General features: G+C 41.7%; 1 protein-coding gene across 1 annotated transcript in view; it reads left to right on the forward strand.

Annotated features, from left to right (window-relative positions):
* The window catches only part of SH3RF1 (SH3 domain containing ring finger 1), a 166,221-nt gene that overhangs the window by 101,389 nt on the left and 38,671 nt on the right, over nt 1-26,161 (forward strand). Inside the window, exons 2-3 of the mRNA XM_012657141.1 lie at nt 8,040-8,315; nt 9,172-9,267. Of these exons, the coding sequence (XP_012512595.1) occupies nt 8,040-8,315; nt 9,172-9,267 (372 nt within the window). The remainder of the gene's footprint in view (nt 1-8,039; nt 8,316-9,171; nt 9,268-26,161) is intronic.

Genomic DNA, 26,161 nt, shown 5'->3' on the forward strand with positions numbered 1-26,161 from the left:
TAAAGTAAATACTGGATAAAAAAACTAAAGCTAGGCAATTAAATTTGATTGAGGCCTTACCTGACCTCTTTATTTAATACTAAAACCTGTTTCCACACAGACCTCTCCCTCTGTATTTCTGAACCTCCCACTTTCCTGGGTTTCTGCAAAGATTAGATAAGATGCAGGCAGAGTTCCTGGAAAGTGATCATTCCTCCTGATCTAGCCCCATGCCCCCTGGGGTTAGGGGGAAGGCCCAGAGTGGGGCAGTGGCTGGAGACGGGCAGATTCTTTGACAGGAATCTGTTTTCCAAATAGGTAGAAACTTGACCTTTTACCAGGAAATATTTCCCATCCTGCTATGAGTCCTCAAGATGGTAACTCAAGTTACTTCAGGGAATTTTCCCAGTAAATTCTCCTGTTCTCTACAAAATAACAATCATAATTATCAAACATGAAGAAACAGAAAACTAATATTCAGGGCAACAAGTGACATGAATTTCCTGCATTTTCCTTTGGTGACTGCATTTTCAGTAGCTGTCTTCCCTTAAAGAAATTCGTAAGATTTGTTTTCTTTCACGATTTATCTGTCAGTTAGCCGCTCCCTTTTTAAGGCCATCCAAAAAAAACACTGTATGTCAACTACTTGACTATTTGCTCATAACTACCAAATGAATTTGTAAGGAAAATGTTTGTTTGCTGTGGTTTGCTGCACAATTTGTTTCACATTTTTCAAATGCCAGCTATTTGCTTAGTACAGGACACTCAACTGCCCCTTCCCAGAATGGGCTGTGTTTTGAGTTCTGTCCAATTAGCGGTACTTGCTGACGTTGCCCCAGCTGTGCCCTGGGTTTCCCAGCAGCCTTAGGAAGTAGAGTGAAATTCCTCCTTGGGTACTCCTGCCACCTCCCATGGCTCAGAATCCAGTGCCACCACCCACTGTGTTCTTAGGAGGGCACTTTCGAAAAGGTAGATTAGCAGTCTGTCCTTAATGAAGAGTACCCAAGACACATAAATATGTGTTTGCATATAATGTGCTTTATTTTAAAAGCTGGCGAGCATGACTGTCCACCGAATTGTCTTTTTAGTTGCTTCTCCTTTGGATGTGGTCTTCTTCCACTTACTTCTCCACACCTTAGCATTTAACGCACTAGAGATAACATACACTTTTTTTTTTTCATTTATTCATCCAGAATTTATTCACAGACACTGGGGTGGGTGTTCACGATACAAAGATGAGTGAAACACAGTCCCAGATCTCTAGGTGGTTATAACCTATTGATGGAAACAAGTTGTAAACAAAGTGAGAAGATAAGAGCCATGATGACAGTGTGTGTAAGACGGATGCACAGGAGTGGCACCTTCTCCAGCCTTTGGTAGGGGAAGGCTGGGAGAGTCTTCCCCACGGAGGCAGTGCCTGAGCTGGGTTCTGGAGGACAGGTGGCCATCACATCTGGGAAGCAGGGACCACCACAAAGACCAGACCTGTGATCTTGGCCTGATTTACACCTGATTCCAAACAACAGAAGCAGCCATCCTAGACAGACGTAAAAATGCAGGTGAAAGAAATGCAGCATGATTCTCACCTGCAGAAGTATAATGATTTTTATACACGTGCTGGAGACTTTTCAGGTGAGGAGGTGGAGGGAGCGACGGGCTGTCCTTGGTGAATTTTGGTGGAGGAGGAATGGCATGTATGAGGTTAGAGGTGATGACAGCAGATGATTTGCTTGCTGAGGGCGGAAAATATGAGGTGGAACGGTCAACCCAAATGGAGGGCTATAAAACTCATGATTTAGAACATTAATTTGATTTAAGAAGTAATTGGAAACTGTCTCCAGATTGTAAAGTCATAGATGATGTGGACACAGCCATGTTTCAGGAATTACTCTTGCTGCTCTGGTTATGTTTTGCTGGTTCTCTTCCTATCTTGCTAGGTCCTAATTTTTTCTGTCTCCTAAATATAGGTATTTCTTAAATAATGCCCCTTCGTCCTCTTCTTCCCCTACAACATTGCCTTGCAAACCATGCTCTGGGTGCTCCCTTGGGCCCTCTGGGACTGGTAGGAGAGGGAAATCAGGGTGGTGGAGACTGAGCCCACGCCCCGCAGACATATTTCAATTTGTTTTCTATATTGTAGTTCCTAGAAAAAAAAAGTAGCCAAGAATCTTAAGAGCAGTTTTCCATTTTGAAGTTTGGAAAACTGTTCTTCATTTTCTCTCTGGGTGTTTAACATACTCTTTCGGCCTCACCTTTGCTATGTAAGCGATTACAGCCCAGGGAGTTTGGTAAGAAAGCTACTGCTTTGTCTCCTCTCCCTCTGCCCCTTCGCAAAACCAGTCCTGCCACCGCAGCAGCAAGGCTGGAGACGGTAATTGGCTGTTGCTGTTTGGTCAAGAGTTGAGTTAGGAACTCCATGAGTCTGGGGGAGGGGACTGCAGGTCCATGAGTCTGGGGGAAGGGACTGCAGGAGCTGGGAGGGGAGAGGACGGAGTGTGAGTAGGGGCTGCGTGTGCGCAGGGATGTGGACAGAGCACATGGAGAGTGTGCTGACTCGAGCTAGCAGGGAACCGCCGGCACCAGGTCTGGAGTTGAGGAAGGCTGGCTGGCTGGACAGAGTCCGCTTCAGGAGAAAGCTTAAGAGAATGAGTATGCAAGAAAAGGGGACTCCGGGATAGTAGAATAAGGGCAAAAAAGAGTAAGTGTGAATGAAGAAATATGTTTTTTCTTAATTTCTGTTACTTAACAACTGCCATCTTCAAAGTGCTTGGTAGATTTGATTAAAGTTAGTATGGTCAGAAAATTTTATGTGGCAAATTTGGGATGAGTGCAAGCTGGAAGTTTAAGGAAGTGATCATCAGGTGAAAATTCCCCAGCACAGTGCTCCCCACAAATAACTGTTTAAAGGAAAGAGCAAACAAAAGAGGGACTGTTGGGGGATTATGGGATTCTCAGTCCCTTCTGAAATTGCTTTGCAAAAATAACTTGTTATGTTCATCTTGGATGTCTGTTATATTGAAGTGGAAACATTTCAAGTGATGGCCAAATCATATTTGAGTGATTATCTGACCCAGACGTCTTGAGAACAATACTTAAGACTTAACTGTTAAAGAATCAGTATTTTCATGAAATTCTGTTAGGGTATCTTGATAGATATTTTACTTTGTAGGGGAATGCCAACATGTATTTTCTTGTACAAAGGACATTTAAAAAAGATTCTCTCCTCAACCCGTTTTCCTACTTGGTACTCTGTGTGGAATTTTCTATTACTGTGATTTCTTTGTGCCTCAGTCCTTTCTGGAAAGTTTCTGAAAGTCAAGTTGGAATCAGCCAGAGTTTGTGCCAATTTAGATATAACTAAATTATTAAATTATACACATTTTATAGCTGTTCCCACTGTAAGAGTGTCTTCTATATAGATTTTCTTTTTAGTAGGTCATTGAATCTTTTTTACTTTATGGAGCAGTAAGAAATGCATGAAGGAATTTGAATTTAGAGAGGCTGTCTTGCATGTATATCTGGGCATTGGCATTTAGAGTCTATAAAATAAATTGGCAGTGGATGTTTTATTTACCTGTTAGAATCTCAGCTAGATCATCAAGTAGCATTTTGCCCAACATATTGGAATACACTTGATGGTAAGAAATGGAGGTATAAAGCATTTAATAAAAAATGTTGGTATGCAGATCACATGAGGATTTTAATGTCTTACAAGACAACCTGGATATGTGATTCAGAAACAGAAGTTACTTGAAATGTAAAACCGGTCTACTGTCACATTGATTTTTACATGAGCAAAATAGTCGCTGTTTATTGAAATGCATTTTAGATGCAAAATTCTTCTAATACTTGGCCTGTCTAAACTGCCAAGCTTTTTGACGAAGCTGGCAGCGTGAATGACAGCCGCAAACCCAAGGTTAGGCTGCGGAGTCGGCTTCTCTCTGGCTTTCGCTCCTTTTAAGCCTCCCTTTCATGTGCAGCCAAGTGAAAGTCTCCAAGTGAAATGTAAGCCCTGCAGGTCCTCGGGGGCCTGGCCTGATGAGAGGGTGCAGAAGAAAGGAGCAGTTTGGCAAGCCGGCCCAGGGCGTGTGGAGGGCAGAGGGCCCGCTGACGACACGGCTCTGAGACCTTTCTGAGGAGACGAGTGAGAAGGCAGTGCCTCCGTGGACCCTGGGCGTGCTTTGCCCCGGAGTAGGCCTGGGCTTCAAACCGATTGTTTTGGCTTATCCTTCAGATGTTGCGAAAGGAAAATGTGTTCTTTTATTGCTCTCCTAAGTCGTTTCACCATTTGTCCTTAATCATCTGCAGTCTGTGTGGGAATAAGTCTTTTCAGAGATCGCTGAACTTTGCTTGATTTGAAATCAGAGTAGAATTCATTTTATTTAATGTGGGAAACCTTCTTTTGGGAAACTTAACAGAAACTGGCTTTCCAGCCTCTTGGAATTTAATTGAAAAAGAACATAGGAAAACACAATCAGATGCACAATGTTTGCTCGTGGGTTAGATTGTCATCAGCTTTATGATTGTTTCTCTGTGGTTGTTGGTCATGGAAATAACCTTAGCAGTCAAGATTTAGCAAGTCTGTGTGAATTAATGGGTTTGCAGTTGCATCACGGGAGTGTAGCCCTAAGCTAACCACAATGTATATCACTGTTACCATGATAAGCATTCTCCTTGCCACTCGTCCCGTTAGAATACTTGATGATTTTGGGAACATGTAGATTTGCTTTGTGGAAAAGTTAATAAGTCCATTAGGCCACTGGTGTGTGGAAGTGATCTGTAAAGAAATAAATTCCTTCAGTTCCCACATCAGCGTATCACAAAAGAACCATATTGTGAACCGTTTGGAATTTTACAGATCTCTTCAAGGAGCAGTTCAGAATGGTTTCTAAGAGTGCTGAGTCTGTGTCTTGGTGCATGGATTTGGCTGGCTTGGAGTTGGACAGAGTGGGCCAAACAGAGCTAATTGAGGTGGGGGAAAAATAGGCCATAATGGTGAATAGAGTTATTTGTCACTGGGTTTGTAATAGGATTTTCAATTAATTCATGCAGGCTTCCAATGCCTTACATTAGCCCTGTCAAGATGAACTACAGCCACATCTAAAATGCCATCCCCTATTAAACGGTGCATGTCAGTGAATTTGTAATTTCTTCTGTTCAACCAGAAGATGAATGGATTCTACTCAGAAAACAAATGTGTGCTTCAGAAATGCACATTTCAAAATCCCGAACACTTCCTAGGAGGAACATTCTTTGCATTGTTATACAGTGAATATGTATTAAAAATGTAATTGCTGTGTGAATTCACCCACGAGGAAAAGCATCCAGCTGCATAGAGACAAATGCATTGTCAGGTGCCTCATTTCACTGGTGAGCCAGCTTTTGCACCGGCCAGTGATGACGATGATGACGATGGCTCACATGGCCCAGTGCCGGGCCATTTGAGGTGTGGTTTACATACATGAATTCACTAAATCCTCATAGCAACCCGAATGAAGAAAGAGGCACAGAGAGGTTGACCTGCCCAAGATCACACAGCCAGTACGTCGGCTTCAATCCCAGGCGGGATGGCTGTGGAGTCTGTGCTCCCAACCAGCACCCTGTACTAGCTGGTTATAGTCTCATTAGCTGTGTTACAGGAGTTGAGTTTAGTGCAGTACTTGTCAGTACTTTGCATAGTGATGTTTACTGCTGTTTTATTAACTGTTACCATTATTTCCTCAAACCTGTCTTGGGAAATACTATTAAGCTGTTCTAAACAGGCTTCAAGAAACACACAGTTTAGTAGAGAATGTAGTGGGGGATCCGTGAGGGCAGAGAAAAATTAGAATTGTTCCTTCCACATGGTTGGACACTGAATGTACTATGAGCAGAGTACACAGGATTGTGAAGGACCGGAGTTCCTGGTGGGCATTTCCTTTCTGGGCACAAAGGGCACAGCAGAATTGCTTACAAGATTAGGTCAAGACAGAAATAACAGGAGTCATGCCATTAGAGGCCAGCTCTTAAGACAGGGTCCAAAAGTTAGAGAGCATACGAGCTTGTCAGTCCTTCTGGAAGGCTCAACTCCTGTCTTCCCAGGACATTGGCCTCTCAGAGCAGCTCTCATTAACCAGCTGCATCACGTGGACCAAGCCAAGGCAAGATGACTGCCAGGAGCATTTTGCGAGCAAGAATTACGATTCTTAAACAAAAATATTTAACAAAAAAGTTTGGTTTATAGGTAGGCCAGACTCTAAATCTCCAACTAGAGTCCACACTAATTGTCGAATACTGTATTGTGAAGTTCTGTTGCCACCAAGGGTATAAAGCTTTGATCTACTTTGTTTTGTTTCTTTTGGCAGGGGGAGTGATATGAGTCATGCTGCTAACTATTGCTCTATTTTATTGGAAAGATTAAACTTGTAAAAAATAAAAATTCAACTGGTTTAGGCCTATGCCTGGCACATAGCTGTCTGCCTGCCTGCCCTCTTCGCGTCCATTTTCCTCACACGTGGGTCTTGCCACGCCCATTTGTGCTTCAAACCCTGAGGGACTTGCTGTTGCCTGAAGGACACAGCAGTTTAAGCTCTTTCACACGTCATTTCAAGACCCTCCCCAAACTGGCCTCTGTCTCTCTCCTATTCGTTACGTTCCGTAATTCCTGTGCGGGAACGCCGCAGTCTTCACACGCCCAGTCCCTCTGCCCAACACGCAACTTCTCTCTCTGGTGCTGTCCCCTCTGCATGCAGTGCCCTCACTTTTTTATTCTTCCACTCCAGCCTGGCCTGGCTAACTCCCGCACATCCTGTAAGACTTGGCTCGTGTGTCACCTCCTCCAGGAAGTGTTTTTTTCCCCACTCCAAACCCCAGAGATCTGTGTTCTTCGCCCCCATAAATAGTGCACGTATCTGTATCATTACATTTAATACACTGTATTATAATCATTTCTAATGTCTTATGCCTTAAGGAACACGTGTGCCTTATTCCTTCTTGACATCCTCAGCACTAGCATATTGCCTGGTAAAAAGCAAAAGCTCTATAAATGTTTTCTCGCTAATGAATAAAGGAATAAGGACACAAAAAGCAGGTATTCTGTAATCCCCTTCACTGGATTATTGAAGACATGTTTGATTTGCCATTTATTCTCTGAATCAATGAAAGCAGCATTGCCCAGAGAGTCCAGAGATATTAAAGTGACAACTAGTGCTCAAGAATGGGCACCCCTAATACATTTGGGAAGTATCATTTAATCCATTTGATTAAATTGCCTTAGGGGTGCACCCACAATTTTAAACTTGTCATTTAAAACAATGCAATGTAGTGACATTAAATACCTCATCTCTTAGCTTGTCAGCCTAAGAGTGCTCTCTAACCAGGAGAGAACAAAGTTGAATGATCTTAGACTGTAAAAGACTGTGTGTCTGTACACTTACAGATTATAAACTCTGAGAGGGCAGGGACTGCGACGTCTCACTCGCTGCCGTATTCCAGACTCTCGCAGAGTAGACCCTCATTAAATACTTGTTGAGTTTCATGAGAGAATATGATCTGCCCACATTAAAAACAGTATCAGGAAAAGGTTTGTCTAAAGGTCAAACTCTGATTTTTATCAGTCAAACTTAAGTACAGGTAGTAAATCAATGAAATGTGCTTCTGTTTAAATTTTTTTCTTTAGTGTTTAATTTGTCCTAATGAACAAAGTAGTTGATGTAGGAAGTTAAGTTTGTTTTCTGTGAGTTCTTGGATTTCATACCGGAGAGGCAGACTCGGCAGCCACACTTTCATGTATGATACTAATAACCTCGAACGAGCAAGGCCAAAAGCCCCCCGCTAGGTTACACTTAGGGATAGAAGGCTACGTCGTGGCTGGTGCACGGATATCCTGCTGTTCTTGTCTCACTGTGGACATTTGTTTTGTATTTGCTATTGGTAGTGCACATACGTAGTTTTTTATGTGAGATTTTCTTCAAGGGGCAAAGTGTGGATTTCACCTTGACTTAAACACAGGGATAATACAGTTATATTTTCAGAGACATTTTTGGACCGTTCTTTCATTAAAATTTATCTCTTTCTTTAAGGGTATACCTCAGTTACCATGTGCCAAAGCATTATACAACTACGAAGGAAAAGAGCCTGGAGACCTTAAATTCAGCAAAGGTGACATCATCATTTTGCGACGACAAGTGGATGAAAATTGGTACCATGGGGAAGTCAACGGGATCCATGGCTTTTTCCCCACCAACTTTGTGCAGATTATTAAACCATTACCTCAGCCCCCACCTCAGTGCAAAGCACTTTATGACTTTGAAGTGAAAGACAAGGAAGCAGACAAGGATTGCCTTCCCTTCGCAAAGGTGAGGTTAGGATGCGATTGCTTCAGTTTGCCAGCTCTTCCTCTGCACCTGGGTGCACGGGAATATGGCTTGTGTTTCCTTTTGTAGAAAGATGCAGCGGTTTTGTGTGAACTGTCTCACTGTGCTGCTAAAAATACCTAGAGGCAGTCTTTAAGTCACAAGGAATGCAATTTTGTGCACAGACTTCTTATATGAGAGATAGTTTTGGTCGATGCTGTATGTGGTATCATTTTCATATTTAGAGCCTAAATTTATTTCTAAGCTACTTTTAAGGGTGTGTGTCTGTCACTCAGGGATTTTAAAGTACTGAATTATGGATAACAAAACGAAACATCATTACTTCCTTATTTTATATGTAAATTCCTTTGCTTTAAAGCACACAGGAGTATATCTACTGAACTGATAAAATGGTTTGGAATTTTAAGGAGAATATTGTGTTTTTTGTAAAGAACAGCAGTAGGATATGCATTTTAATGGGCATTTGGTGTGTTATCAGAGAGAAAGTAAGAAGCATCTGAGAATCGATCTAAAACAGAAATTCAAGAGGCAGGGATGGGTGGCATTTGAGATTGCAGTTTTTAGGTTTGGACATAATCTAGATCTATATTAGCTGTATATGTGCACTACCAAGATAAGCAGCCAGCCCCTGGGTAGAGGGAGTTCATAGTGTTGCTGCTGTCTGAAAGGACACCAGGTTGGCTGTCACCATTTAGTTCATGAAAACATAGAACTCATGTACTAAAGATATGTCATCGAATTTTTATTCATATACTCCTAAAACTTGAGTTATTAGAAAGAAGAATTAAACAGTAAGCACAGTGGGATGAGGTGGACTGATGATTTACTGTTTCTCCAGGATGACGTTCTGACCGTGATCCGCAGAGTGGATGAAAACTGGGCTGAAGGAGTGCTGGCAGACAGAATAGGGATATTTCCGATTTCGTACGTCGAGGTGAGTGAGTCTGCAGAAACTTGAACCACGTTGGTCTTCAGCTTAGTAAATAAATCTTAATTATGCAATCCAAGTATTAAGAAGTCCTTTACAACACAAAGTACCAGGAGTGCCCTGTTCCGGATCACTGGAGGGATTAGGAAGAACTCCTCCATCTTATCCTACAATTATTGAAGATTATGAAATGTTTGAAAGGCTTTACTTCGTCTCCCTGCTAAAAGCACTCCTGTGTCTTGTTAGGTGTTACTGTGCGCCTACTGCCAGTCACCCACGCTGCATCCGGGTCTTCTATTCCATTTACCAGCTTTGGGAGCAGAAAGTCGAGAAAGTTCTGAAGTAGGGTGGGAGATTAGTGTATTTGTTTATTTGTTTACTTATTTCTTTTGCTGTCTACCACATCATCAGAGCCAGAATAGTGATTCGCAGAGTAGCCTTCACTAAACATTTAATAAATAAGTAAATGAATCTCCCTCCATCCCATCCCAGCAACTACTTAGCCCCCTCCTCTCTTTATAATCAGCTTCATTCAGAAAGCTCCTGGCCAATCCTGACACAGTGAAATCTTTTTAGAGAATATGTATAAAGTAACATCGTTGCATTATTTTAAAAAATAACACTAAGTAAAAATGAACTAAGGAGTTACAATTTACAGTAGACCTTCATTACATCATGTATCATAAACTAAATGTCCTTTAAGAGTTTCTTGCTGAAAACAAAATTGAAGGCATTTTCAAAGAAGGAAGCACAGCCCAAACAATGATACAAGGTTACGTGAGGTCACAGACAGCTTCTGGGAAGAAGTGAGGTCGTAGTGGATATGTCTATCTGTGTGCTGGATAAATAGGGGTTACCAAGACAAACAGAAAAGGTACATTTTGTGGCAGGAGGAACATCCAGACAGGGAGACCAGCGTGTGCAAAAGCCAGAAGTAAGAGACAGTGCAGATTGTTTGGGGAATTGAAAGTAATTCTGTTGTTTAAAATATCAAAGCATGTATCTCAAGCATGCAAAAATGAAAAATTACCATCATAATTTTGCCATCTTTCTATCTGAGGCATTTGTTTTGGCATGATTCTGAAAACTAAAGTGACAAATTGTGTCATTGTAGCCAGCACTCAATTTCCTCTGTACACAGTGAGATTGCCAAAGTTTTCATAAAAAATCAGTTTTGACTACTGTACATCCATGGGAAAGTAATTCAAACCATGTATGAGTCTTGAATTTTATCCATACCCTTCAGTTGTTCCTATTTATTGAAATAATTTTTTCCTCCTTTGAAAGTAAACAACAGAAAAAAAAACTTCCTTAACTCTCCAGCAGTCCTTCCTGTACATCGTGTATGTATTCTGACTGTGGGTCATGGAAAACTACAAGCATTTCCAAGTATTTGAATGGTTACTTGGAAGCGCATGGGTACGCGCAAGGTTAGTAATGAAAGCCTGTCATGACTTGTTAGGTATTATCAGTACTGCATGCTGATACTTGGTGTGACGCAGGCGCAGGATGGCTATGTGTTCGTTACTGGGCGGGTGTAGCATTGCACAGATAGGCGCAAAAAGATCCACCCATGCAAGTCCAGAGTCACTTGAGTCATTAAGATTATTTACTCTGACTTAAGTTGAAAAGATGAACTTCTGCCCAAGTGGAAAGTCTTTTTATTCTTCTGCCTCTTTTCTTTCAAGCATCAAATGAGCATTTTCCTCGTTTACACCAGAATTACATACATAATGTACAGGAAGGATTGCCAGAGAGTTAAGAATATTTTTTTCTGTTGTTACCACTTGAGATATGGTAAACAGATTCTCTCTCTAGGAGCCTGTGAACACTTCTTTGACGTCAGGCCAGCAGAATGAAGTTCCTGGGAGGGAGCAGAGTATCTGGGCATTCGTGACACCTTTTTTTTTTTTTTTCCCATGGCCTGTCTCATTTAATGGCGGCATGGCCTGTGGTTTGTTTCCTCCAGCGGGGGAGCCAGAGGAGCGGAGGCTCGGGGCAGGCCTGGTGGGGGTGGGGGCACGAGCCGGGAGTGTGGGGGCTGACAGTCCTGCCTGCCCTGGAGAGAGAAGGACACTCAGGACCCTCCAGCCACACGTGGCCAGAAACTTTGGTTTTGGTTTGTTTTCAAGTTTCTGTCCTCAAGGAAGCTGCCCAGAAAGGGAGAAGAGGGGGCTGCTTCCCAGGGGAGCACAGGGGCTGGGCTGGGGGCTGAGCGGAGTGATGCCGATCAGAGACGATGCCCAGGGCCTGGGGCTGAAACCTCGCCAGCACCAGCGCCGCCAGCAGGAATAAAGCAGAGGAATAAAGCCCTTGGGGAATAAAGCAGAGGCAGGTTTCAATAGCGACCTGTCAAAAATTCAACTATTTCAATAATGTAAACTGTCTTACAGGGCAGTCTCAGATGTGGTAACGCAAACTACAGGAATCAAAAACTGAGGCTTTTTCCTGCATAATGGTCTTTCTCTTGCTCTGTAAACTGATTCGTATTTGGCCTGTGCTAGGGCCCAGATAGTCTCCAATATAAAGACAGCCTGTGTTACAAAAATTCATTTGTAAATAGCTTTCTTATATCTTGTAAACAAACACTGAAATCTCCATCAGTGTTAGGTGCTTTTGCTTTTTTTTTTCACTGTGTTGCCAAAAACTGTTACCTGCCAGAAGTTTTGAGAAGATCGAATGGGATGATATGTCTCAAAGGGTCTGGCACCACCATGTCTTATGCATAGTGGTGTGGAACTCAGATGAGACCGTAACCCAGAGTAGGTGAGAGTAGAGTAGAGTAGTGATCAAATAAAAGAGCCTCACCACCGTGTGTAACGAGGGAAACGGAAACTCCTCCTTCACTCCTACTGGTCGGCTTTGGCAATGGAAATGCCCAAGGAGTGTGATTGTGGCAGAAACGCTAAACAGGGTGGGCCTGGGGGTAGGTCTGTGGACCTGGAGTAGAATCTCTGGGTCAGAGGTTCAAACACGGAGCTGTGGAGTTAGGCGGGTAAGGTAGATTGAAAGGAGCTAAGCACTGGAAGTGGGTCAAGAGAGAACTAAGTGGGAGGACCGAGGTGGTGAGAGACGCTGCTGGGACGCTTTGCCCGCCCTCCCGTCTTCAGTCGCCTGTTCTCCCTCAGCATCCTGAAACCGTGGACTACAGTCTCCACGTGCATTGGGGTGAGGCGATAGCACAGAGATGGTGATGTGTTGACTTGCAAACAAATCTCCTCTTATTAAAACAAAACACTTTGCTTATTAAAGTAAAGCACAGAATTCTTTTAAGGCTTGCATGGAGGAGAATCTGGTTGGGGAAGTGAGTAGGGGAAAGAAAAGCTGTATAAATGGCCCTGAATTCTGTACCTTGGAGTCCTTGTCTAGCTCGTAAGATGAGGGCTCTCTTGCTGTGATCACAGGCACCCTTCTCTGGAGACTCTCATCAGACCCCTCTCTGGTCAGGCCTCAGAGGAGACAGGCTCTTCTTCCTTCACTCAAGTAAACTAGAAAGTAGTAACGGTTAAGAGTTTTGTGGGGAAGCCCGAGGGAATTCTTGAAGACACCATGCCAGGATATGTATAAAAGGGTGTTTTTGTGAAGGACTGAATGCAGTTAAAAAAAGAAATTAGTAGCCTGATTCTTTTTTTGTTCAAGAACACCAGTTTTTTATAAAACACAATGGAAGATTTTAACCCCATGAATTTGGAGCTGACTCATGCAAGTTTAACAGTCATTTGAACAAGGATGACATGATTCTTAGCAAGCAAAAAGTCTGAATGAAGTAAATGCTAAAGATGGGATTTTAGATGTTTTTCAGACATAATTGTATATTGTAGGCTTATGGTGAACTATAAATTTTCATTAAGTTTCTCATTTTATTTTGATTCTTAGTCATTTATTTGAAATATCACTCACTCAATTTTTCCAGCAACAAAAAAATTATTTAGCAACTTGGTCCTCTGCTATAGATAATATAATGTGCAGATGGCATGAAGTAGGAGTGGCCTAACAGACAGCTGTTCCTACTCCTTAGTTACTGCCAGAAAGCAGGGCTGCATTTCTCATGTCTTTAGTCTCATCGCAGATGTCACTCCCGACCTACTTTCCCCCTCGCCTTGTCTGTGGTAACGCCTCCTGCCACTTGCTGGACTGCACACACCTGGACCCTGGAGCTAGGGCCTGCATTCGCGTCTTGGCCCTACCACTGATCATCCAGGTGACTTTGGGCCTGGTCTCCGCATCTGTGAACTTCATAGGGTGAATGAATTCCAGTGACACTTAAGAGTAACACCTGGCACCTCCCAAGAGCTGTGTAAATGATGGCTGTGATTGTTATCACCCTTGTTCCTGTTACTCCTTTTAGCAGTCTTTTCTATGTATTTTAACTATTTTAAGTTATCTGCTGACGGAGTTGCCAGCTCCCACCCTCGCTGCCCTGTCAGAACGCGGGCTGGGGCCAGGACCTGGTCTTTCCGGTTTACCTTGTCTTATTACCTCCTTTGCTGAGGTCAGGGCCCAGTGCCTGCCCTAGTAGCTCTCAGTAAATGCTGCTTACATGAATGAATGAGCGACCTATGAACTCTTAGAACAGAAGGTTCTAAACCAAAAACAAACTGTAAATTTTGCCGACTTTTAAATTTTTCAGTTAATACTCCCATCGTTCTCTACCTAGGTGTATATTTTATACCGGAAGGTTACGTTCTTCAAAGCCGGTGGGTCTGTGTGATCTTAGAGAGATTTTTTATTAACTAGACTGGTTATTTGGTTATGCCTAGTTTAGAATTTTCCCAGACTCAATCCACGGATGCTCAAGTCCTTACGTAAATGGCGCAGCACAGTCTGTGTGGGGAGTCTGCCCTCTCCACCATGGGTGCCAACCCGAGGGTGCGCAGGGCCGACTGCGTAGAGGATCCCTGGGGGTGGGGTTGGGGCCGTGTTGGTTGAAGGATGCAAAATTTTAGTTACACAGGGGGAATAAGTTCAAAACAACGTGGTGACTGTATTTAACAATTATTGTATTCTTGAAAAATGTGGCGAGTAGGTTTTCAGTGTTCTCGCCACAAAAATGATAACTATGTGAGGTAATGGGTACGTTAACTGGCTCAACTTCCCGTTCCACAATATACATATTTTAAAGCATCGTGTCCTATGTGATAAATATATACAGGTTTGTCAACTGAAAAAATAAAATGTTAAGAAAAAAAGATTCGCTGTTACTTTCTGAGATGAATTTTCACCTGTTTAAGATTATTCCTTCGGGTTACTCAGCGCGGAGGTACGTAGCCTTGCTGTCCAGGATCCCCGTTTTAACAATAATCTTACTGAGTTATAAGCTGCATTCAGTAAACTGCACATATGTAAAGTGTACGGTTTGATGAGGTGTACTTCGTTGTTTTCAGCTTTTAGAATCAACCATAGGCAAATCATAGAAGACATTTCTCTGACTATAAAATAGATAAAATCAGCCTCAACATTGGGAAATCAGATGTGCAGGACTCGGGGTGCACATGTGGCTTTAGGGCCGGGGCGCCAGCTCCTCGCTCTGTGCACTGAGGGACTTGGAAGACGCAGTCTGTGTTTCGAAGAATACAAAGTGGACCTTTAGGTACATAGTTTGAAGTTACCAAGGTGACCCTTGGAGGAGCTAAGAACAGTGGTGTTAACTTTATTTTTTAACTTAAAGCCTTTCCTCTAGAGAATAATGATAGCAGAAGGGCAAAATAATAGTCTTTGATCTAATAATCAAAGAGTTGATTGAACTATATAAAAAGATACTGTGTCATTTATACTTTCGGATGTATTCCTTTCCTTTAAAATTAAAACATTAAATCAATGTTTATAAAGGAAATTTAGGAAAATTGTAGGGAATTGGAACAAGATAATTACCATATTGTTTAGCATCCAAATTTCCACTTCAAACCTGAAGTAAATTAATTTTTGTGAGTGGAATTTAGAGATATTATGAACTCAGGGAGCTGTTGCTTAGCACCATACTTTCATCCTTAATTCTGACTAAAGACATTGGGTCTGCTTTTAGTAGTTTTTTTGTTTTTGTTTTTTGTTTTTAAAGCACTGTGGCCTGTGTCCCATGGTGCGGGGTTTTGCATCTTCCAAATGTTCCCAGCTTGATACAAGTAATTGTTGCTGTTCCTTCTGCCTCCATGGCAGAGGGAAAGGAGCACTGCCTCCTGCCGTCCTAAAGCAAAGGCTCCTCCCAGCCCCTGGAGCAGCTGCTGAGTGTGTGGCTGAGGCTCAGTCTGGAAAGGAGCTGTTTAGATTAGGTAAGGAACTTTACGGGGGTCAATTTATAGTCCACCTATTATTCAGCAGCCTCTTTCTAATGTGAGAGTTTCCTTTTCTTTTCCATCAGTAAAACATGCTGGGAGCTGAGATTGTAAAGATCAGTTAATGTTTATTGAGTTCTCACTGCATGAAGGGACAGTTTCCGGTATTCTAGGTAGTTTCATAGAACATAAAAATGCAGATCTCCTGCATGGCCTTAGTCAGAGGCCTAGGATAATGTCCAAATGGTGTCTGACATCCACAATGACTCCCCGTGGGGTTCCCAAATTCTTTAACCTGGCCATATTTTCCTACACGTACCCCAGGCCCTGGCTAAGTTTACTGGTCATTCCTGGAAAACATACCTTGGGACTGCTGCCTTTACAGCTCTTCAAGGGTATTTCTCTGTCCATATAGAAAGCTCACCCTTTCTTCACGGTCCAAATATATACTATCATTTCTCATGAATCCTTTCTTCCCTGATTTTCCTATGCAGCCAGACAAATTCTATGAAACAAACAAGCAAACACACAAAAAAACCTCCTCCTTGCTTTGAGCTTCTGCAATACCCTGTTTGTACCATTCTTACAGACCTTGCTTGTGCTAAGAGTGCAGTTACGTTTGTAGATGATTTGTTGTTTTCTTGTATTCCTCGGGAGCCATAGCTTACATGAAGAATATTTCTAATCACTTTATTTCTATAATTTAATCATATTCCAGGAAGTTTGGAAAGGAAACAAAATATTCCTAAATTTCATCATATGTAATTTTGGTAAATATGCTTCCATGCTTTAATGATATTACACACATGATTTTGCCTTTCTCCACAAACTGTAGTACCATCAGTTTTTATGATTACATAATAAACACTCCAGTACCTAAACCATAATTTAGTTAATTATTTTTACGATTTTTTAGACAAGAGTCTTGTTTAGGGGGACACAGCCAGGATTTGAGAAATGAGTCACGGTCTCTTTCCTGCCATCCCTGGCTGCCCTGGGCTCCCACCCTGCACTAGCCTCAGAGCACACAGTAACTAGTACTCCTAGTGGTGGTGCAGAATCACTATGATTATGCAGCTGTGCTTAAAAAGTGTGTAGGACATTTTCCTTTTTCATAAAAATTATGAAAACTTCAAGTTCTAACACAGATTAATTTTCAGAAATGATTCATACTCAACAATTTCAAATATCCAAAGTTGCCTTTTTAAAGAGAAAAATCTCAAATTACTCAAAACCATAATATTTTCATGTCCTTTAAGTTTTATTATTTAAATATTATGTTGTTAAATACGTTCTAAATTTTGCTAGCAACTGAGGTTTTAATCAGCAACGTTTCGGTTTAATAAACCAAGTGTTAAGTCATTTCTTTTGTCCTATGAGGAAGACTGAATGAATATTCTGTATTGTTCTGGATGTCTGTGTCCATACATGGCATATAAATGGCTTGAACAGAACCATCTTGATTATTAAATCAGCAGGCAACAAGAGTCTCACTCTCTTGCCTGGGGCAAGTGCCGTGGCGTCAGCCCAGCTCACAGCAACCTCAAACTCCTGGGCTCAAGCCATCCTACTGTCTCAGCCTCCCGAGTAGCTGGGACCACAGGCACGCGCCACCATACCTGGCTAATTTTTTTCTACATATATTTTTAGCTGTCCAGTTAATTTCTTTCCATTTTTTGGTAGAGACGGGGTCTCGCTCTTGCTCAGACTGGTCTCGAACTCCTGAGCTCAGAACGATTCCCCCGCCTCGGCCTCCCAGAGTGCTAGGATTACAGGCTTGAGCCACCGCGCCCGGCCTTTATGATAAAGTTTAATGACATTGTTTCTCTTAGACTTCATATACGAATGGGGAGCAAAAAATTCTCTACATGCTGAGAAGATGGAAGATCTTAAACAAAAGTGCGAAGTCATGAAGGTCAATATCCCCAGTACAGTATTCTTTCTGTGCCAGGTTCCTTGTTGGCGATTGCCCTGTCATAGCCCCTGTACACACCCAGACACTCTTTAGGTATCGGGGCAGGGGCGTACTTGTTCACTGATTTGTTAACTGATTTACACGTTACCGTGAAATTTCTGTCAGTGTATCATTTCACATTGACAAATTTTTACTTAGAATTTAATGACAATTCCATACTCTTATTTAACCCCTTGAGATACATGTATATTTCTTCCACAGTATTCCTACATCTGGTAATCAGGTTCTGGAAAATAAAATGTGTCATTGGAATGTATACTTTTGGTAATGGGCATTTCTGATTTATGACGTGCATTTAGTGCACAAATATGAAATAGAAAGAAACATGCACATAAAACCTCACGTATTGTCAGATCCAGTAAGCACAATGACGGGAACGGAGGCCGATGTTAAAATATCCATGGGTCTCTCTCCCCAGCACCATAATTATTTAATAGATTGTACATCTGTTGCTCCAGAAGTAACAGGTTTAGTGCCTCTTCAGCCTTAGCTTTCAGAGTTGAACTTTTCTCTTTTACATTTTTCTGCACGTTCGTGGTTCACTTGGACGAAGGGTTTCTCCTCCTTTGCAGTTGCTGTTAGTATCTTCTCCTCCCAGGCCTTCCATCCTCCGGGAACTTGGTCACATCATAATCTTTTCTGTTTTAAGTGTGATTCCCTTTCCCCTGGCTCCCCCTTAATATAGGAAAATGACCCGCCCTTTGCTTCCCTCATAAATATACCCCTTGACGGCACTGCCCTCAGTTACGGTTCTACCTCTTTTCTTCCTTTCCCTGACAGAACTCTTAAGAGAATCCTTTACCCCACCCGCTGCCTCTGCTCTTACTCCCTGCAGTTAACCCTTGGCCCCTCCGGTCCCTGAAACTGCCCTCCTGTGTGCCACTAACTGCCTTTTCTTAGTTTTTTGTCATTTTATCTTCCTAATAACATCTGCCACTATTCTTACTCTCCCTGAATCTCTTTCCTTTTTTTTTTCTGGGGCATTGGCCGGATGGTTGGCCTGGGAGGCTTTACAAGGTCTCTTTGTAGACTCTGAGGGCCTTTTGCTTTTCCTCTTACCCTGCTATTTTCTTCTCTATTTTTTCCTCCCTAAATCAGAGACTACCAACCAGTGTGACTCCAGATGACTTTTATGCTTAGCTTGCAGAGTGATTTTCTTTTAATTAGTTGTTAAGATATAAAATCAGGACATTTTACGTCAGCCTAATTTCTACCTTTCCTTAAAAAGAAAAAAATCAGCTGACACTGCCAAGCAGTTGCTCCTTGAGAAAGGGCAGACACTCCGAGGTCACCAGTCACTGCTGGTCGTATCGGCCTTCTTCATTCACTGACCTCCCCTGTCCGAGCTCTGAACACGTGGGAATTTGCGTCTCCTACCCTTAATCTTAGAAGTCCATCGTGCTATGTCCTAGATCCTCTTTTGTCAGTCAGAGAGCACGTGTCTCTGTTTCCCTCTTTCCCCCATCCAGCACTGTGCCTGGCTCGTGATAGGCACTCAAAAAACATTTGGATGAGTAAGAGGTTCCCTTAGGTTTGAGTCTAGTCACCAAGGACCTGAGGGCTCTACACCTGACACAGCGGTCTCCGCCTATTGAGCATTTTGAATGGGATATTTTTGTGTGGGGTTGAGAAAAGGTATTTGTACTTTACCGAGGCATAAAACTTTGCAGATCGTTAAGTCCAACTTCATGTTGCATATGAGAAACAGGCAGGCACAAGACCAGGTGACTTGCGCCAGGCAGCAGAGCAGGTACTGACGAGCTGAGACTGCTCTAAGTAGTGAGAATAACTCAGGTTCCTGTAGCACTTCAGAGGGTAGAAAGCACTTTAGCCCATGCGCATTTCTACCGGGGGTGTGCAGAATTGATACTGCCGTCCCGTTTCATACAGCTAGGGAAACTGAAGTTGTGGGATTTACGAGGTTCAGCCAAGGTTACTCAGCCAGCGAGGGCAGAGGCCCGACTCTAACGCCAAGCTTTCTACGTGACGTGCAGGGCTTTTCCTGTGGTTTTCTCTGACAGTTCTTTGTTCAGCTTCCTGAGCTAAAACTCTTTTTAGGCTCTCCATGACATGTACCCTCCCTTTGTACCTTCCATTTCAAAATCAGAAACCTGAAAAGGAAAATTCTGGCTTATTTATTTATTTTTTAACAGCCAGGGCCGACAGAGGTGAAGGTAGTGAAAATAAACAAGGAGCTCAGTAAGTGATGCTTCGCCTTCCTAACCTAGTGCGGTGAGGTGGTTGCTTTGAAAGTCCGTTTCCCCTGGTGGGATGCAGTGAGGTTTGTATCAGGGGTCCGTGTTCCTCACTGTGCTGCTGCTTACGTGAGTGACCCTGTCGTTGCTCCCAGTGAACTACTTCAGGGCCTAGGAGGCTTCACAAAGGTGGGCCCTAGGGGCCCCGGGGAGTAGCTTCAGTTTCCTTTTCTCTGATCAGCAAAGTTTTTGTGCTTCATGAGCCTTGGGCGGACAGCCACCTTGTGGTCCAGCCTCCTTTCCTCCTGAGCTGTGGAGGGTCTCGAGCCGTGAGACCCAGTACACACGTTGTTACTGAGCAATGTGGCTTGTCCAAACCGAGTTCGGATGTTAAGTACACGACACACACTAGGTTTGAAACACTCAGTACGAAAAAAGAATGTAACTATCTCAATAATTTTTTAATATTGCATACATGTATTATTAAAATTAATTTTACCTATTCCTTTTTATCTTTTTAAATGTGGCTACTAGAAACTTAAAGATGACACGTGTGGCTCGTATTAGTGCTGGTCCAGAGGCAGCACTTTCTTTCCTCGATATTTCTAAGAGACAAACATTTTTATTCACTTAACAAATATTTGCAGAGACCTAAATGGAGCTGCTGCCTGAAGAAGGCTTTCATATCAATTTTAAAAGACTCTTGAGTAATCCCTTCAATCTCTCTAGTTATTCCTCTTCTGCGGGTAAGTCTTGTATTATAAATGAAGACTGAGCTTGCTTTCATATTCAGGTCATCCAAAAACAAAAACCTTGTTACCTAAATTGCAGGGAAGAATAAAAGACTGGTGGAAATACCAGTTCCTCATTGCATTATGTAAAAAGCATTTTGCAAAGGACTATAACGTGAGGCAAAATATGCTCATTTCTGCTAAGAGGATGTAAACAGAAATGCATTTCTGTCACATAGCTGGTTTTCTTCACAGTGTCTGACTCACCTGGGGAAGGAACCTTGGACCTAAGGTTACCGTAGAATGTTGAAGTGCTACATTTAAAACACAGCTTTATAAAGGAGGCATTTCAGCCCAGTGAGGAGAAGATGGACTGTTATTTAAATGGTGGTAGGACAACTGCTGAGTCATGAGGAAAAACAAAGTGCTAAGTGCTATGGAGCACTACCATCTACCTTACTCTTTACACGAAACCAGACGGTCATATGGTTCACAGACTGAGATGGAAAAAGAAAGGGCGGGAAGAAGATACCATCAAAATAGTAGGGAAAAAATAGGTTTCTTTTTCAAAGTAATTATGGAATGAGAGGATTTTTAAAGTATGATATTAAATTAAGGTGCTATAATGGAAAAGATTGTTATATTGATACATAAAATATTTATAACAAACATCCATTAAATTAAAAACAAATTGGGATAATGTTTTTGACTTGTTAGACATACATATATATATTATATAAAGAGCACTTTATATAATATAAAAGGAATATTTATATCAATCTATAAGAAAAATACCAACAACCCAATAGAAATATGGATACAGTGTGAGAATAAGTAAACCCTAGAAAAAGAGAATAGATGCTTAATCTTATTAATACAAAGAGAAATAAAAATTAAAACATAATATAGTTTCTTCAGCTAATAGAGACTTAAAAACGATTGATAATACCTCATATAATTAACAGCTTGGGAAGATAGGGACTTTTAGACACTATTGAGGATGATGAAAATCAGTACCTTTTTTGAGTACAATTTGGTAATATTCTTCAAAAAAAATATTTTAAAGCTTACATTTTGATTTCACAATTTCACTGTTAGGAGTTTACCCCATGGATACGCTGCACAAGTGTGCCAGGATGCCTATAATAAGCGATGGCCTCTCTGTACAGGGGAATGCCATGCTGTCAGCCTGCCCCTGTTGACACGGAAAGATGTTTATGAAACATTGTTAAGGGAGAGAACAGTATGCATTGCTTGGTTTCATTTGTGTTAAAAATTAATAAACTAAATACACGTATAACAGCATCTACATAGAAAATATATGGAAAGGTATGTTCTAAACTGTTCATCTGGGATTACAGATTACATCTCGAGAGATGGGTTTGGAGGAGACGGAAGTGGGAACTGGCCGAAACCTTTTACTTTGTTCTTCATAATGCTCTTTACTATTTATTTATTTCCTTTTTAAAAATAATCAACATATATTACTTTTAAATACATTTTTAAAGTATTTGCTTTTTATAAAAAAAGATTGGTTCAGAGATACTCTCGAGGGTTGTGAATCAAAATAGTTTTCTCTCAGACCTGTGATTTGTTTCCTTTAGTGCTCGAAAGCTAGAGACTGATTCATCTGTAAGGCTTCATGTTCAACTTAGTTCTCATTAAGAAATTTTTTTCTCTTTAAAAAAGTGTAAGCTCTGTCTTTTAAAAAGGCCATGTTCTCTTCAGCAAAGAGGGCAACCACACACAAAATGTTTATTTTAATATTTCTTAAGCTGCCTTGTTAATTATTATTTTGTCAGTATTTCCTCTCATGTTTTTTTATACTTTTGATAACTCTCAAAAACAAATTCTTTCTAAATTTTAGGCTTTTCCTCAAAAAGGCACATAAGAATTTTAAGAATAAATTCCTTTAGTCCCTGCTTTTAGCTCTGGAATACTGAATTTTACCCTGTATCCAACCGAAGTCTTGTCAAAGTTCCTTACCAAATGCTTGGAAGAAGGTATTTTAGGATACAAATTTATTTTGCAGTTGATGAGTGCAGTGCTAACATTAAAGGTCATGGTTAGATAAATGTCACAGAAGGCCCACACTACTGAGCCCAAACAAACATTCATAATTGAATTTTATCAAAATTCCATTAAAAGCTGTCAGATCTTTGCTTTTCTATTGTAACCAAAGGTTAAGTTACACTTAAAGCCTCTTTAAGTTTCTTCCAGATTTACTTACTGCCTGTACCAAATAGTCTTAACTTTATGATTTTCTCTGGAACTTATAAAGGGAGCAAGGAGCAATAGTTTTTAATACTAACCTATGCTGCTTCAGGAGAAATCTAAAGTCATTTAAAAATATGATAACATCTTTACAAATATTGTCCATGCGTAAAAATGAAATGCAGAAAAAATGTACTAGGCTATTTAGAGGACTAGAAATAGAACAGTGAACCATGTCGGTTTAAAGTGAGATAATGCATTAAACATGTGGAAAGCTAAAAAACCATAAAAATCACGGGCTCCAAGCTACCTATTGTATAGATGAGGAAGCTGCGAGCAATAGCGATAAAGTGGCTTCTCAAGGTCACAAAGGTATTAATGGCTGTGCTAAAACTAGAACTGCGGTCTTCTGTCTGCCAGCTTGCAGCTCTGCCACACCAGGACATGTGTACTTGCACACACATGCTTCTGCATGTAACTGTATTCTTCTGAGCGTGCCAGCTCTGCGGTCCAGCACCTCCACTCCCGGACATACTCCCAGTATTCAGATGAGAGCTTCTGTCCACCAGAAGGCATTTTATCCACAGCAGCACTTTCTCAATGACCAAGCCTATTGGAAGGAAGGAAGTGAAGAAAACCCCAAGGTCAATCAGCAGTAGACTGATAAATTATAGTATATTCACATAGTAGAATATGACACAGCAACTAAGAAGAACTACTGACTCATGGAGCAATGTGGCTAAATCTCAAAAAGCGTATTATTGGCCTGGCGCGGTGGCTCACACCTGTAATCCTAGCACTCTGGGAGGCCGAGGCGGGCGGATTGTTTGAGCTCAGGAGTTTGAAACCAGCCTGAGTAAGAGCGAGACCCCGTCTCTACTAAAAAAAAATAGAAAGGAATTAATCGGACAACTAAAAATATATAGAAAAAATTAGCCGGGCATGGTGGCACATGCCTGTAGTCTCAGCTACTCGGGAGGCTGAGGCAGAAGGATTGCTTGAGCCCAGGAGTTTGAGGTTGCTGTGAGCTAGGCTGACGCCATGGCACTCTAGCCCAGGCAACAGAGTGAGACTCTGTCTCAAAAAAAAAAAAAAAAAGTATTATTGAGCAAAAGTAGCCGGATGTAAGAAATTATGGAAATTGCTGTTACTTTAATGTCCGTTTATAAGCTACTTAAGGGCAGAGACCATTTCTCTGCCTCTATAGATCTCCAGCACCTAGCACATAATAGGTGCTCCACGTGTATTTATTTTAATGGAAAGTATATGATATGGAAAAAGACACAAGGGAAGCATCAGTATTTTTCTAATAAGAAAAACAGCAGAAAATATAGGGAACAATACTTTAATTCTCAGATGTTTCTACCAGAGCACAGCATAAGGAACCCTGAAATATCAACACAATATTAAGTGTAACTGACACTCGGCTGGGTATGACCATGACGAGACTATGGTAATAGTTCAGAGTCTTTCAAGATAGGCGCAGCGGATGGAGCCTATTGTTTGACCCCAGAATTAATCTAAACACGGTATCAAGTAGATGTGATAGTTTCCTATATTTATATTTTTGGCCTCCATGAGGAGGAGGTCTTCTCAACGCCTGTCCTTACTGCTGACTCAGCTCAACAGGTGTGCGGAGTTGATTGTCAGATTCCGGCGCGCTGATTAGGTTCCTGCTTGTGAGGATTTGTCCCTAGGGGTCTAGAAAACCCTACAGTGGAGGAAGTGTTCTCTGGCTCCTTTCCTCTGGCATTGTGGAGCGCACTGGCCCTTCATTTCATGAGGGTGTTGGATTTGGGACGGGGAAATGCAGTCTCTTCAGTCTGCAGACTCCTTGCCCAGCCTGTGTGGGAAAGAGGCTCTACCCCTACGTGGTTCACTGCAGTTTATTAGAGCTCTACAGTGAGCTTAGGGCCACCCCACCATAGCACATTACTTTTCTGCTTTTGGGCATTTGATTCTCCTAGACCAACGTAGGATTTGTAAATTCTGGATCTCCTGGCCAAACGCTATTATAATGTTCTAATAGAGCCAGCCTTTAATGGCGGATAACTGACACAATGATATAACAAAAACATGTTAAGAATTTCTAAATATTTTTATGAGGTTCCCCCAAAATATATAGAGAGAGGCAGGTGGCTAATGGACATGGAAATGCCTGTCGAATGGTTTCATTCTTTGTCTTCTTGCTCATTCCTTGATCCCCAAACACATACCACAAGGAATCTTCGTTGTCCTCTTTCTCTGACCGTTGGTACTTCAGGCATTGGTGGGTGTTATCTGGCATTACTGCCTATTATTTCTGAAAGTTTATCCCATGGAAAAACTCCTTGAGGTCTGAAGAAGAGATATGCTCACTCTTGAAAAAGATTTATCCTGCTAAGTATTGATCATACAAGCCACCTGAATTTGAGTCCCCAGGGAGCCACGGGAGCAAACTGTCAGTCAATTTGCAATCATCTTAGAAGCACTGGCTGCTGAGCTGCAGTTGACAAAGCTTCGGAGGAGCTGGTTGTGCCCAAGCAAGTTCTTTTCATAAAACACTGACCAGCAGGATTTCTGCTCTCCGAGTAGGGTGGTCTCATCAACGGGGCGAGAAGACACGGTCCAAGCAATTTAGGTAGATAGAAAAAAACACAGGATGACGTTGTTTTATGTAAAGGCGTTTGTGAAGTGCTGAGTGTATAATGCTGAGATGGGAAAAAAAAATCTCTATTTTTCCTTAGCATTACCTAAATTACCTTTGAAAAGTTTATTATTTTTCATCTCAATTTTTTACGAGAAGTTAAGCTATGTGCTCAGTGTTTTCCCATTATTGTAATATCTAGGTAAGTTTCATGCAGCTTGTTATCATTGAAACTTGCCGGAAATGTTTTATTTTACCTTAGGGAAAACAAAAGGCCTGTGTTCTTTCCTTTCTTGCTGATATTATCAGCACAGTGCACAGATTTTGACCCCTTGTCTTCTGTTCTACACTGGGACTTTTCAAAGAAACCAAGCTAGCTTGCCAACAGGACTTGAATTTCACATCTCGCCTCGTTACGATTTAAAGTTTGAGCACATAGGAGATAACTGATGCAATGATATGACAAAAACGGATTAAGAATTTCTGTGTGAGTTTCCCCAAAATACTCAGAGAGAGGCAGGTGGCTAATGTACATAGAAGCGCATGTGGAGTGTTTCGTTCTTTGTCTTCTTGCTCATTTTCACCAAACCCGAAAGTTGCCCCTTCGATGTTCACTTGTGCTCTGAGCAAGTACCCAGCCATTGTTGGGTACCAGGATTTTCAGGCAGACAAATACACCCTTTTGACTGCTCCTCTCTGAATTTCATCAGTAGGCTAAAATCTTCATTTGTTACTGTCAAGTTTTCAAATTAGACATCCCGAACATTTTTTTTTTTTTTTTTTGAGACGGAGTCTCACTGTGTTGCCCGGGCTAGAGTGCCGTGGCGTCATCCTAGCTCACAGCAACCTCAAACTTTAGAGGACTAGAAATAGAACAGTGAACCATGTCG

The sequence above is a fragment of the Propithecus coquereli genome, unplaced genomic scaffold (genome assembly GCF_000956105.1).
Source record: "Propithecus coquereli isolate 6110/MARCELLA unplaced genomic scaffold, Pcoq_1.0 Scaffold53, whole genome shotgun sequence".
Lineage (NCBI taxonomy): Eukaryota > Metazoa > Chordata > Mammalia > Primates > Indriidae > Propithecus > Propithecus coquereli.